The 15,062-nt window shown below is 41.8% G+C and overlaps 2 protein-coding genes across 21 annotated transcripts in view; one reads left to right on the forward strand and one right to left on the reverse strand.

The window, feature by feature from the left end:
• The window catches only part of LOC144013469 (peripheral plasma membrane protein CASK-like), a 37,370-nt gene extending 33,829 nt beyond the window's left edge, over positions 1-3,541 (forward strand). For 9 of the 18 annotated variants that reach the window (XM_077512397.1, XM_077512402.1, XM_077512391.1 and 6 more), the window contains 3 exons: positions 1,558-1,641; positions 1,846-1,872; positions 2,037-3,541. In XM_077512397.1, the coding sequence (XP_077368523.1) occupies positions 1,558-1,641; positions 1,846-1,872; positions 2,037-2,213 (288 nt within the window). In that variant the 3' untranslated portion in view covers positions 2,214-3,541. The remainder of the gene's footprint in view (positions 1-1,557; positions 1,642-1,845; positions 1,873-2,036) is intronic. The other 9 variants (XM_077512405.1, XM_077512407.1, XM_077512406.1 and 6 more) reach the window with 1 other exon arrangement.
• A 6,030-nt stretch (positions 3,542-9,571) lies between these two features.
• The window catches only part of LOC144013473 (interleukin-1 receptor accessory protein-like 1), a 143,281-nt gene continuing 137,790 nt past the window's right edge, over positions 9,572-15,062 (reverse strand). For 2 of the 3 annotated variants that reach the window (XM_077512412.1, XM_077512414.1), the window contains 3 exons: positions 14,786-14,956; positions 12,809-12,853; positions 9,572-10,669 (listed from right to left, as the gene is read on the reverse strand). In XM_077512412.1, coding sequence (XP_077368538.1) covers positions 9,939-10,669; positions 12,809-12,853; positions 14,786-14,956 — 947 coding nt within the window. In that variant the 3' untranslated portion in view covers positions 9,572-9,938. The remainder of the gene's footprint in view (positions 10,670-12,808; positions 12,854-14,785; positions 14,957-15,062) is intronic. The other variant, XM_077512413.1, reaches the window with a different exon arrangement.

Genomic DNA, 15,062 nt, shown 5'->3' on the forward strand with positions numbered 1-15,062 from the left:
ACTAGCTAACGGCACTTGTTAGCTGACTTCTCCTGCAGTCATGGCAAGCGCGGACAGAGACACAGCGACGGTGCTTCAAGCCGCTCCCGCTTCTCTCGTCACCAGTTTGGAAACATTTTCCGTTCCCGGTGAGTTATGTCGACAACGTTCACGTTGTCGATAAAAAGACCACAGTTTGCAAGATATGCTATGTGCGCGTACTGTACCCGGCCACGGGAAACACGACAAACATGACGGGACATTTACGCAGGCATCACAAAGATTTAGCTTTATCAAATTCAACTAGAAGTGGGAAAACAACGGTCCAACCAACTATTTCATCCTCATTTACAGTGAAACTTCCACACACTTCAGCTCGCGCGAAACGCCAGATCCATAGGTCTATTTATAGCAGCAGACCTGCAGCCTTGGAAAACGCTGGATTCAAACATTTAATTAGTGTACTTGAACCACGCTACAGTATGCCCAGCAACTGTAAATGTTGGGATATAGTTTGTTCAGGCTGTATTTGTTCCATGACTTTGGATACAATATATTTTTTGTTGTTGTTGCACATTGCACATTATTTTAAGAGGAACGCACAGCACACTGTTGTAACCAAAAACAGTCAATAGATGGCAGGCACCCACTGTGACTTTTTGTTTTTTTATTTTTTTTATTTTTTATTTTACACTTCAGTAAGAACAAGACGGTTAACTTTATATTGTAAATAAATTCTTTGAATTTGATCATTCCTGCCTAATGTCAATTATCATATATTACTTAAATTTACACAAAAATTATGGAAATTGCATCACCTATACGTAGCCGATCTTTTGAAATAAGATTTACTGTACAATGAATAGAACCAATGATCATAGACTAGCCTTAGCCTACAGAAGCATATGCCTCTGTGTTATAAAGTGGGGGAGCGGAAAAAAAAAATCGAAAAAAAAATCGAATCGTGACCCCAAAATCGAAATTTAAATCGAATCGTGGAGTTGGCGAATCGTGACACCCCTAGTAATCACCATTTGAAAATAGGTCATTTGAGCGACATTGAGCGAAAATTGCAAAGAAAAGATACATTTTCTCAACAACAGTGACTTTGATACTAATATTTTTTGTTTAGTGACGCCCTGTCAAATTAGGTTTAATGTTACAAAGGCTTTGATCATTCACGTCAGCCTTGAAAACGTTCAATTTCATCAGATTGCGTCATGTTTCATTGGAATTTTCAGCTCTAGTTAGGGCCCGAGCAGCTACCGCTGCCATCTGCTGGCCATAGTTAGTAGTTGTCATCACTTAACGTTTATGGCGGCGTACATTGTGATTTTACTAAACGTTATTAAACGTTTTTGGCGGTCAAAGAGTTAATAAAGTTTGACTGACCTATCTAACTGTTTTGTTGACATTCCCTTTAGTGCAGCACCATCTAGTGGATGCGTAATGTAACCCCACCCTCTACTGTAGCGCCTTTTATATATGGAAATTTTTTTAAAATATGTCATTCATTGAAGGTGCGCATTATAGTGCGGAAAATACAGTAAGTGTTTCTCTGTCTCTCCCTCATTTTAGGCACTGAAGATTCTCAGAACAGCCGAATTTGCTCCCTATGTCGTCTTCATTGCAGCTCCCACCATCACGCCAGGCCTGACGGAGGTACAATGACCGGCTTTCCTTGTACTCGCTTATTAATGTTTGTGTATTTGCACCTTTTTGTATGTGCAACTCTGTTCATGCATACCAAGCCAGTGTTGTCCGTTTCTCACTGCATTTCTCACCTGCCGTCTTTGCTTGAAGTCACTTACCTTTTCTTTGGCATGCCTTTTTTTTCTTTTTTTTTTTTTACCATTTGCAATGGAGGTTCCCAAGTGGTGTCGCAAACTGCCTGTAAGTATGACGTGCTCGTCTCGTGCGCCTTAGCGTCAAATCCCGAGAGCCCTTTTGAGTGTGCGTTTAGCCAGCAGCACGTCTGTCGAGCTCTTCGCCCTTCATGGAGACAGGCTGCCGCCTCCGCCGCCCTCGCGTCATTCCTGCCGCTTGTGTTTTGTCAGGACGACTCCCTGCAGCGCCTCCAGAAAGAGTCGGAGATGCTGCAGCAGACGTACGCTCACTACTTCGACCAGACCATCATCAACAACGAGATCGACGACACGCTGCGCCTGCTGGAGGAGGCGGTGGAGCTGGCGTGCAACACCCCCCAGTGGGTCCCCGTGTCTTGGGTGTACTGACATGGCGACAGAACGGATGTGTCACGTCTGCGCGATCGCCTGGAATGTCGTATGATCAAAAGTCCTGTGTTTTGTAGATGAAGCTATGATAGGACAAAAATAACTTGGGCCACCTCATGAACCTTTTCTTTTTTTTTTTGTCTTTCAAAGGCCTTGAAGGTCTTAAAATGTGTACATACAAAACATATCTATCTGCAATGATAACGATGCTAAAAGATGTTAGGTGAATACAGTTCTGTCCTTACATAGTTGAAGGCTACGTGGGGTGTGGTCTAATATTTTGTACATTTCTTTTCAACATAACGGATGACTGACTGAAAACACTGACGAGGCAATAGCGAGGAAGCAGGTGCGCGTGGGTCCTCAAAGGCACACACGTGCGTCGAAACCAGTTTGAACTTTGAAGCACATCAGAAGCTGCCACAGTGTGCACAAGTCAGTCGCTGGACACCAAACCCAACAAAAAAAAGCACAGGAAACTTGGCAGTTTCATCCTCCCAACCTCTTATTTATTCCACCGTTTTGTCAAAGGATCACGTTTTGTCAACACCCCCCCCCCCCCCCAACCCCCAACCTTGTTTACATCAGAATTTGCACAAAAAGGACTATAAAGATCATGTTGTCGGCTCACACATTTTAGTGTGCTGGTACGCGGAGAACCATCGGTGATGCTGCAGGCACTCAAGTGGAAGAGAAGCAGGTGAGGCAAAGTTCAAATAATCTGCTTTGGAAGAGGCATGGGGAAGAGGTTTGTAACATCTATGCACACCCCCAGTTTCTTGGCAGACCACCATGGCCATTGTTTTCCTCTACACAACTGTTCTTACTTATGTGTGAGGAGTCATGCCTGTGCTAGAAGATTGTCTAACACCACGTAGGTTGGACATATCAAATGTTAGAGCCGATGTTTTGCAGCTGAACAGTTGTTTGTGTTTATAAAAAAAAAAAGAAAGAAAAAAAGACAAGTATTCTTGTTTTGAGGGCGAGTAAACAAGTCAACATTTTATGTGTAAATGTTTCAATGGTGAGTATGTCATTTGCGTGAACTACAGAGAGCCAGTGTTGAATAAAGATGAAAAGATGCTCGGTGTTTTAACATAATGTTGACGCTTGACCAGAAGTAGCACAACGCTTCCGCGGCACGCGAGTGACGTCATCATGATTCTTTTCGAGAGTACAGTTGCTTTTGTGCCTCTTCAAGTGTTCTCATTTTAACTTGTGTGTAAATGACCTCTGTAAATGTCCAAAGCAGCTCTTGTGTATGACATGTTGGTTTTTGTTATTTCATTTTGTAAAGAAAAAGAAACAAATATATACAGTATCTTGAATTGAACGTGTGAAAGCAGTGACTTGACTTACGAAATGAGTGCGCTTCAAATTGCAACATTGAATTTCAGCGATGCTCCTATTGCCAGTGGGCCTCTCATTGACATAATGCATTTCCTAGCCCCTTCCCCTAACCCCAACCATCAAAAATGATTGCCTATCCCAGGGGTGTCAAACTCATGTTAGCTCAAGGGCCGCATGGAGGAAAATATATTATCATGTGGGCCGCATCGGGAAAATAATGGTATATAACTTAAAAACAATTGCCGCCAACAACTACAGACTCAACTGTAATCATATTGTTCCGAAAAATAAAACCAATGCAATTGGAACGCGGCCACAATTTACCAGTATACGTTCTGGACGTTTTGCATATATATTTTTCCAAGAATGCATTGCGAGGCGCAGTTAATGATGTTATAAGGACCTTAAATCCTTGTCATATCTATTTGTGTTACCAGTAATTGAATTTGTCGTATTTAACACATTTTATGTCGGTGTATGATTACAAAAAAATAATTAAACAAAACGTAGTTTAAGTTGTGTTATAAAATAATGACATCCAGGACGACGATTTCCCGTACAAGTAGCATTGCTCATCTGAGGACTGAAATTCATCTTTTGATTGTGGCCGGCTGATTAATTAGTCCGACGTTACAATTTTTATTTTTTTATTTTTTAACTTTATAAAATCAGCTCGCGTGCTGGCTGATTAATTAGTCCGACGTTTTTTTTTGTTTTTTTTTTTAATTTTTTTATTTTATTTATTTATATATATATATATATTTTTTACTTTACAAAATTATCTCGCGGGCCGGCTTAAACCCCTTTGCGGGCCTGATCCGGCCCGCGGGCCTTATGTTTGACACCACTGGCCTATCCCCATTCCTTACCCTAACCTCAACCATAACCCAATTCAAACCTAAACTGTAAAAACAACTCTTGACCCTCAAAAAGAGGTCTAAACTTGTGGGGCCCACCAAAATGGCCCCACAAGGACGGGTGGGCCCCACAACTGAAATCCCGAAAAATTGGCCCCACCATGTAACAAAAACAAGACCACACACACTATTTATTTATTTATTTTTTAAGTTTTGGTGGTCGAGAGGTTATAGCACGTCCGCCTCCCAGTTCTGAGGACTCGGGTTCGAGTCCAGGCTCCGGCCTTCCTGGGTGGAGTTTGCATGTCCTCCCCGTGCCTTCGCGGGTCTTCTTCGGGTACTCCAGTCTCCTCCCACATTCCAGACATGCATGGCAGGTTAATTGGTCGCTCCGGATTGTCCCGAGGTGTGCTTGTGTGTGTGGATGGTTGTTTGTCTCTGTGTGCCCTGCGATTGGCTGGCAACCAGTCCAGGGTGTCTCCCGCCTACTGCCCAGAGCCAGCTGAGATAGGCTCCAGCACCCCCCCCCCCCCCCCCCCCCTGACCCTTGTGAGGAAAAAGCGGTCAAGAAAATTTTATTTTTATTTTTTCAAGCACTCGTACTCGCCATACACAACCCGAGCACAGTTTTAGAACAGATATGGCAGTCACGACTCTAGCGAGTAAAAAGTGAGAAATTCTGCAATACACCTTTAAAGATAAAGCATAACCCAATAACTGTCCACTGCCTTTTAAAACCAAGAGTGCCATCTAGAGGATGTGTGGAAGTACTACATGAAGCTTCATTTTGTCCATCATTACTTTTATATCGAACACTTTGCAAAACGTGTCAGGATTTCATCTACTCACCATAGCCTACACCGAGTAGACTACGGCATTGAAAATTTGGTGGTCTGTGAGGCTGAAATCATTAATAAGCCAGTGTTCTGTCTCTCACACGCACGCGCACACACCCACACGACTCAGACCACGTGACTTCAAATGTGTTTTATTAATAACATTATCTCTTGTCATGTACATTACAAATACATGATAGAAAATATAACCCAGAAACAGAAGAGACCATTGGCTCTCCGCTTTAGTGAAAGTGCCTGCAATTAATTCTGTGCTATATATTTGTTACTCATCTTCATCACAGCCATCATCACCACAAATATTAACCGTATTATCAAAATGGGCGTCCACTTATGACATGTATTGGTGCAATGGGAATTTTCAGCTCCTATTGACCGGCTGCTTTGTGATGCCCTGGTGGGATTATTATATGGCTCGATTGTCTTCATTTTTGTATTTTTACAATGCGGAATCACACGCACACTCCTTAAATTTGTTCAAGTACCATTAGTTCTGGCATTAAACTGTTTCCTCCTAAAAATATAAACGGGGTCCTTGCGGGAACGCTTGAATCTCAGTGAAACAGATGACAGAAAGCAAGTCAAGACTGTAAAAAAAAAATTGTTCTTTACTGGTCTCCTAAATCAGCGAGTGTTCGTTTTGTTGACAAAACGGTGACACGTCACACAACCTGGGAATGACGGAAACATTTGATGTATTTTCATTTACTGTACTTTCTTTTGTGCCTCCTATGAGCTTTCTTAAAAAAAAAAAAAAAAACAGAACACACCTGAATGATTCCTCTCAAATGGCTGAATGTTTTTGACCCTTCCAGCTGACGTCACTTTACCCAGAATGCTGAGCGACCGATTACCCAAACGTAGAAAGACACGAAGGGAGCATCGTTTTCGGTGAACGATTCGTCTAAACATGACAAATGTACCAAAAAACGTCCATAGTTATCGCGACACACTAGAACCAAAAAGCTGGTTGGCAAAAGCTGGAGTTGGTTGGAGGGAAAGATCCGTATCTACTTTCACCATCTGCCTGGTCAAAGCAAACCACAACGTTCCCCCAAGTAACTTTTCACAATATTTTAAATGATCTCATTGTGAAGAAGAGCGCCTACACTTGCTATATGAATAAACGTGAGTTGAGTCTTGCTGTATCAGTCTTCGAGCTATCTTCGCTTGCTAGCTGCTAACAAACACGTCGTTTCCTACACATTCCTCAGCAGAAATCAAGCCCGAGTTAAAGTGTTAATTGTAATAATCGTGTTAAATCGTTAACTTTTTATTCAAAATGACTTGAGTACTTGTGCAAAAAAAAAAAAAAAAAAAGTTTCACTAAAGTGCCGGCAGCCGAAAAATGATTTCATCTCTGTTTGAGCTATTAGAGCATCCGTCGGCCGCGCACAAGTTCACCATAGCGTTGGTAGCTGATTTATCAACTGTTTGACCTATTTTCGAGCTCACACTGATTGTTTTCTAATTCACTCGCATTGACGCGCTGACCACCACCACCGCTAGGGGCGCACTAACGTGGCGTTACACTGGAAGGGTCTATTCCTTTAGTTATTGTCATGGTCAGACAGGGGTCAGTTTATTTATTTATTTAATATGGTGACGCCTCTCGTGCTGGACTCTACTGGTTCCCATAGTGATTTACGCTCATGTTGCCATGGGTTTAAACAAACAGAGAAAAGTTGCAGTCATAACAGAAACTTCTACAGAGAACACGACATCATCCTGAGTTTGGAGGCCAAAGCCCTAATGTTTGCACTACTGTATGTATAACTGACATCAGTCCTGCTGGCGAAATGGAATGCCGCTCGAATAGCAGAGCAGGCAAAGGGAAGGGAACCGATGGCTTAGCCCTGCTCCGACCGGAGGAACCGCATGAAACGAATGCTTTGGGGGATGACGTGGCTTCTTCTTTCCCCCGTCTCCCCATCGCCAACGGCATTTTTGCATCAGTTGCTGCCACAACTCACCTTTTTAATGATGGAAACACATATTGTGCAAAAGTCTTAGGCCTTCGTGAGTTTTGTTGTTTTTCTTCAGTAGTCATTTCTAAACATTTGCAAAATATGCCAAAAACTGTTCAACACAAAACCCATGAAACTTTGCTGGAGGAAAGTAAGAAAATGTAACATTTTGGTGAGAATCTGGATAGAAAGTACAGATACAACAGTCAATTTTTTTTCAGCGTTTACTCCCAATAATTGCAACCTCCTCCATGAGTGATTTTTGTCTGACCCTGGTAGAAATTTGCACTCTTCTGAGGTTACGTGGCTGCTAAAACAACACAAACAGAAGGTGGCCCAAGACTTTTGAATTGGTAAGACGTACAGTGAATTACCCATCAGAGGGGCGGAGCTATACCCTCTAAATTACAAAACTCTGCTTTTAAAGTCCTTCTGTCACACGCGTTTTACAAAAATACTCTTTTCATAAAATAATATACAATTTAAACTTTCTGCGATAGAATCATCTGTTAGGGTAAATAAGCCTGTGTTATCGTAAAGAAAACAGCAATGTAAGCCTATAGCACCGTATTTCTCAGGTACCACTGCCGTCCGTTATTGGGATTTGCAACTCCTGAGTTTGTGTCCTGACAGTGGTTGGAGCGGCTGAGACTTTGCTTCCGCAGATCCATCCAGCCAACCGAAAATCACCCCCCACCGCATTATCGATCCACACTAATGTGTGTGATCCATTTCACAAGCTTCAAAAAGTGAAGAAACAAACACAAAAAGTCCCAAAAGATGACAAAGAATGTCATCAAGAAAAAGAAATGCTACAAAGAATCACAAACACTATGTACATGACCCTGTATTCCAGCATTTTTTCCAGCCAGATTGGCTTAAGTTACGTGACAGTTTTTACAGGCGTGGCACTACGTTTTTGTTTTTTCATTTGTTGTTCAATATGATAAAACAATCCATGAATCATTTGTTCTTTTCACTTTCAGTTGATGAGTGGAAAAAAAACAAAAAACAACCTGATTATTTTCATGTTTTTAGTCTTACACAAAAGCAAGACTAGTCAGTATGTACTTAAAAAAAAAAAAATCAATTTAAGGCGCAGGTAAAAAATAAATAAATATGAAAGTTAAAAGGCCACAAATGCATGTAAGTTTGAATTTATTTAATTGGACATGTTTACGTGGTTGGGTAAGTTTGATAACGAGCATTAGCTGCCATCGGCGCCACAATCATTCTGGACCACCACTGCAAACCATCAAATGATCCTTCAGCTATATTATATCACATTTGAAAGCTTATTATATTCTGCTTCATGTCTGACATGGAAGAAATGCTTCCGCTGCAGTCAGAACCAATTTGTGAACATCTACAAACTGTTTTTGTATCATTGCATAATAATGGCAGAAAAATTAAATAACAGCACTTTTAAAATGATGTGGCCCAATTTACTCGTCTGTTTGGGTGTTCCGTATGGACCTGAAAGAGTTGAAAATGATGATTGGATAGACAAAAATAGTGGTGCCATGTCTTCCTTCTGAAAAGTCACATTTTCTGTAGTGATGCAAAAATGAAGCTTCATGAAGCACTTACAATATGTATTTTATTTTATTTTTTACTCTAGGTGGTGTTCTTGGTTTAAAGATGAAGGCTAGAGCATTGGAAATTTATAAAATTTCCAATGCATCTTTAAACCATATCACAAGTGCTTCATGAAGCTCCATTTGTCCATCACGACTTGCGCAATACACGATTGTCCATGTTATATTTTGGCTGATGCACTGTGACATAATTATGGCGGCTAACAAACTAGGTATCTTTGCTAGTTTATGCTTGCTACCAAACTTCGGATCACATAAACGTGATAATGAAAGAGCCAAATCAAATTCAGTCCCGTGGCCAGTTTTTCCATTTCATAAATTTGATTTGGGCCGAAATTGAAATGTGGGGGAAAAAAAATGAATTTTTTTTTAGATTAAAGGCCCAGTCTGCAGTTTTCACTCAGGAAAAGGCACTTTTTAAATACAGGAATTAAACAAACTACTTCTCAATTTGCACTTATGGGCTTCTCTTAATGTCTGGTGGTGATTTTTTCCTCGCAGAGCAGGGGTGTGGTGTGTCACAAACGGGGCTGGGCGAATTTGTCGGCTGCGTGACGTCAATCCCGCGGCAATTTGACAGCACGCACGGATTATTATTATTTTTTTTCACTCACTCACTCACTCACTCACTCACAGAAGCTTACATATGTTAACGAGCGAGTGAAAAAAAAATCCGTGCGTGGTGTAAAATTGCCGCGGGAGTGACGTCACGCAGCCGACAAATTCGTCCGGCCCTGTTTATGACACACCACTGTCTTTCCACAGAAACGTCCCGCTGTTTACAAAACAAACACAAAATGGCAAATACAGGCTGGGTGGGTGGGGTTTTAGGAAAAAATCTCCACCAGACATTAAGAGAAGCCCATACCTGTAAATTGAGAAGTAGTTTGTTTGTTTAAATCCTGTATTTAAAAAGCGACTTTTCCTGAGTGAAAACGGCCGACCGGGCCTTTAAGAAATACAAAGAAACAATGAGTCCTTTCTTAAAAAATTCGATTGCCAATTGAAATTGGAAAGAACGAATGATAGTCAGATTGCAAAACCAATCCAACCCTGCCTCCTGGATCCGTATGTCCCGTGTTTTGGCGAGGGGCGCGTGTCACCAGATGACGCTGGATATACTGGTCTCTCGGGGCAGAAGCGGCAGCATGGCGTTGTTGCCGTGGTGGCCCTCCTCTAAACTCTGCTGCCGCGGCGACTTGGACTGCGGCCGCTGTCCGTTCAGGAGCGTCATGGGGATGTTGCAGTACGTGTGCTGGTTTCGGCCGGAGGACAGGTGCGGCAGAGTGCCCCCCGGCGCCAGCTCATAGTCATAACTCCGGTAGTAGTGTTTCTGTCTCATCTGGGTGTGGTACGAGTTGTGGAAGTTGGAGCGCAGGTCCGGGCGAGCGGCGGCCATGGCGGTGGAGGCGGCGGTCGCCATGGACATCGCCGACACCGCCTGGAGCTCGCCAAAGGGCCCTTGCTCGCTCACATCCAGCACCTGCTCGTGGGAGATGCTCAGGGGCTCGGTGCGCTTGAAGGGCATCTCGTAGAGCAGCTGCTTCCAGAACTTGGAGTCCAGCTTGTTGCTGGGCGCGCCGCGCCATTTGATGACTGTCAAGGTTTTAATGGTGTGTTTGAGGGCCTCCACCTCCTGGTAGTTCATAATGCCGCGCAGCTCGGCGCACTCGATGAGGATGACTTTGATCTCGCCCGTCACCAGCATGTTGCGCAGGCGCGTCTCCAGCTCAAAGATGCTCCACCCCCTCCGCACCACGTAGCTGGGCGTCAAAACGATGATGAGGCGCTTGCTCTGGTCCACACAGCGTGCAACATCCTCGATGTACGCTACAAGTACAAAACACACAACACGCAGTCACTTTCTGGAAGCCAGAGCTGCTTTGGAAATGCTATTTGCATGATTCATTTTTGCTGGCATGCTAACAACCCCAACTGCTTTCCTTTAAAGAGCCGAAAATGGCTTTTGGTGACGTGGATAAAATCGTATTGTTTGCACCCAGTTTGAGAGGATTTGTTCACAGAATTACACCTCCTAACCTAGCACAGAGAGCTAAAGAGGAGCAAGCCAACAAGGACACCTCTGTCAGCACATCGACTAAAAACTAGGGATGTAACGATATTCAAATGTCACGATACGATATTGTCACAATATGAAACTCACAATCCGATAATTATCAATGATATTGTGTGGAGGTTGGCGATATTGAAAAAAGGTCACAATAATATAAAAAAAAAAAAAAAAGCACAATATTGTGCTTTTATACACAACATTAATGTTATGTTATTATGTTTTGTTATTATTATGGTGTGTTGTTAATGCACGCACACATTGAGTTCCGCCTCATATTGACTTATATTTTATATATTCCCCTTCATCTGACAATTAGTGAACATTTTAAAGATAGAAGGGCCAAAACATCCCTAATGAAAATTGAATTGTACTAAAAAAAACAAAACAAAAACAAAACTAGCCACCAGAGGGTGCTAAAACTGCATAAATGGAAATCAACCTGACTTTTTTTTTTTTTTTTTTTTAACAGATTTGTTGCATTTAAATATCGTGAATATGGCGACGATTGTGGCAGTTTTAATATCACGATATTGTGCTTATCGTTACATCCCTACTAAAAACACAATGCATGTTTAGTTCATCTTGGAACAATAAAGCCTTTCCTGATTTGCGTTTTGATGTTGGTTTTGTATCGGCTACGAAGACGTTTAAGCAGTGACACAAATGAGTTTAACAGATAAAAGAAGCATCACACAAAACAGGGCAACATCCGTTATTTTCTTCTTGGCATTGAATATTACAAGAAGACAAGCTTTGTTTGAGAGGGGAAAAAAAGACGGTTTGGAATTTGGAGAAGAGGGAAAAAAAAAAGATCACACAAGCCAAGGCCAGGTTGGGTGAGCAGTGAGGCGATTTTCTGTCAGATTCTCGTTGCATTGTGAGCAGGCAAACTGTCACAGTGAAGCAGCTCCAAGTTGTCCTGAGTAAACTCTTGCCCCCTTTTTGCGCTCTAAACAAAGCAAACGCCGCAGGGTCTCTGTAGACATGCTGGTTGATCTGGTCCACATTGAAAGGGAAAACTAGGTTTGAGTTGAATGATATCTTCTGTGACATCTGTCCTGGAACTTTACTGACACTCTATAGGGTAAATCATTCAGAGCTCAATGCATTTTCCCCTCTATCCTCTCTTGGTTTGGTTCAATGGGAGCAACACAAAGATAGTGTCAACTTTTAGAGCTTTTGTTGGAGGCATTTGAGTTAAACAACAAATAAAAACATAATGTGGAGCAAAATTGGCCTTTGTTGCTAACTTATGCTAATGATTATGTCATGCGCCAGAGTTCATTAACTGTTATGTGTCTGTTTAGGTACTGATCTAACAAGTTGTCTGTTTACAAGACGTGATGTTCGTGATGTCAACCTTTAATCCTTTAGGTGATGTCTGGACCTATGTGATGTCATTCTTTAGTCCTTTACGATTCACTGTCTGTGGGTGCAGTCTGAGGATTGTGTGTGGTTCGCCGGATTATTGTCCAACTGTCCTGTGTACTGCGTCTTCGGGTTTCTGCCTCTCGATGTGAATAAATCGCTAAAATCTTATTGGTGTCTGCATTGTGGTATCCAACCTCTCAGCACAACACAGATTACTTGCCTGTCACATGTTCATTACACAAAGATGTGTATAGTCAGTCAGCACAACCTATTTATCCATTATTCCAGGTCGATTGAACCTGAATTAGTTTGTGTCTGACAGTTACATTTCTTAGACAGAACTTGAATTAGGCTACTGTGTTATTTAATGGAAAAGAAAATTGAAAACAGACCAATAGGTCAACTTAGATTGCATCAAAACAGTCTTAGTCAAAAAAAGTTTGGTTTGTTATTGCTCACATTCAATATACAAGATCTTCTTGTGTCCACCCACACAAAAAAAAAACTAAGAGGAAAAAAAGTACCTCTAAGTAGTCTGGTGTCATCCTGGAAATGATCACTGGTGAAACCTAAACATAAATATTCAACATTGAAAAGGTAACTTATAATTTTGTAGTCAACACAAGCAACTGTGTCAATGATGCTGATAAGCGACGGCATGGCATAGAGCAGTGCCAATGACTCTCTTCAGGTTCAAAATGGGATTTGTAGCATAGAAAAGGAGTGTCAAGTACGCTAACATACTGAAAACAAGTATCTCAAGTATGGAGTAAATTTCCCACCATTTGCAGAGGAAAAGAAACGAGCCTGCCGTGAATAGTAAACGGCGACAAATCGATGTTTGCTTTAAAAAGGTTTGTAATTACCGATGTTTGTTGTTTAATCCTTAAATAAATAAGATGGTTATAAAAACTAAACTATAATTATGAAAGTTTACTATCAATTCAATACATTATCTTTTAAAACAAATATTTACAGATGATTTTAAACAAAAGCACGTATTGTATATGCGGAGACTTCTCGGCTTCTCTTGGTAAATTTGACTCCCTTAGCTTCTGAAATGTAAATCTCATCTCTCAGTTGAAATTGATCACATTGCTTGACACCAATATACCACAAGAGGGAGCCAAAGCCCTGCCTAACAGAAAAACAGTTTCCTATTAGCCAGTTCAAGGCCAGTTTTCTATGAATAATAGAGGAAAAAGAATCAGTGAATTGGTGATTTCCCGAATAGACATGGGAACACTGAAATGCCATTTTTGTATGTGTGGATTAAATCCTACGTTGCACAGCAGAACGTTTGATACACCACTTTCCCTATATTAGGTCCACCTCGCATTGAGGACATACTCACAGTCAGAATTTCCGACCTATGATTGATGCCTTAGACAAGCATAAATAGTTATGGTGCCGAGCGTGCGAAGACAGGTGGATGCAAGCGTAATGATGATGTCATCCAAGTCATCCACATGACGAGTCCATCAGAGCAAGCGGGAGGTGGCGGCACAAGAGTCCGGCCTGATGAGGATCTTGCGCGGGAATGTTTCAAAACATGCACATGCACCAAGAGCTTGCGTATCGAGCGGCATGCAGTGAGTAAGAACTGGATCGGGACCATGGACGGGATCCGTAGAGTCGCAGCTTCCTGCTGCTTGCATTGCTATGCAAAATATTTTCGGCAAAGCATTTTTGAAGGAAGCTGATGATCATCCTGGCAGTCAAACAATTTGGAGTTCAAGAAAATCCCTGGTAAAAATGTCAAAAGCAATTCAAAAACACCACCTCTCATCTTTTATACCTACTTAACTCATTCACTCCCAGCCATTTTCACAGAAGCAATCCCGTTCGCTCCCGGCTGTTTTATTGGATTTTGACTGATTTTGCAAGGGCCACAGACTGTTGTGTTCAATTGTTATAAAAGCATGGAACCTATCAAAAGAAAGATGAAAGTTCTTCTTTCATCAGGTAAAAAAAAGTTTGTTTCTATCTGTTTCCGTTTTGCAGCAATTAGCATTAGAAGAGAGCTAAGTTTCATCAGTTGTCACAAATCTATTTAAAATTCGAAGTAATTGAGCTTTTTTTCCTAGATGGCCCTGGTTGATCTCCTTTGCTCTGCTGCCACCTGCTGGCCCTTTGTGTAATAACTACCATTTCTGCAACCGTTCTTTGCAGTTGAGAGGCTGCATCAAAGCCTTCTGTATGCTCTAGCATAAAAAAACAAACACGCAAAAAACGTATAAATACGTCTTTGGGACACTTAAAACATAACAAAAAAAACACTGATTTACACGTTATTGGGAGCAAATGAGTTAAAAGAAAAACCTTCTCAAATAAACTAAGTTTGAAATCTTTTAAAAGCAGGTGCCCTCCATGGTCTCTATCCGACAAAACAATTTGCTGGGCCACATTTGCGACAACATGAAGAAAACACGCCATGGCGCCACTTGTGCAGACAGCAAGCCACACAACGGGTGACACAACGTGACGGAGGGAAAGCTTACTTCCTGTGGGGATCAAGTCCCTGTCTGGAATGAAGAGTTTATACCCATAATGCTTCTCCAGCACGTCGGGCAGGATCTCCAAGGCGAAGCGCTCCTCCTCTCGAGTCTCCTGGCTCCACTGGTCGGGGTCGACTTTTGTGTAGGACAGGTAAGCGTCATAGTCTTTGTTATCTGTAGGAGAACATGCACGTGCAAATCTGTCAGGGACTTTTCTCATAAATGTCTCCCGACATCACTTGAAAATAAAAGTTCAAGGCAGCTGGATTTGTATTGTTAG

The sequence above is a fragment of the Festucalex cinctus genome, chromosome 2, assembly GCF_051991245.1.
Source record: "Festucalex cinctus isolate MCC-2025b chromosome 2, RoL_Fcin_1.0, whole genome shotgun sequence".
NCBI lineage: Eukaryota > Metazoa > Chordata > Actinopteri > Syngnathiformes > Syngnathidae > Festucalex > Festucalex cinctus.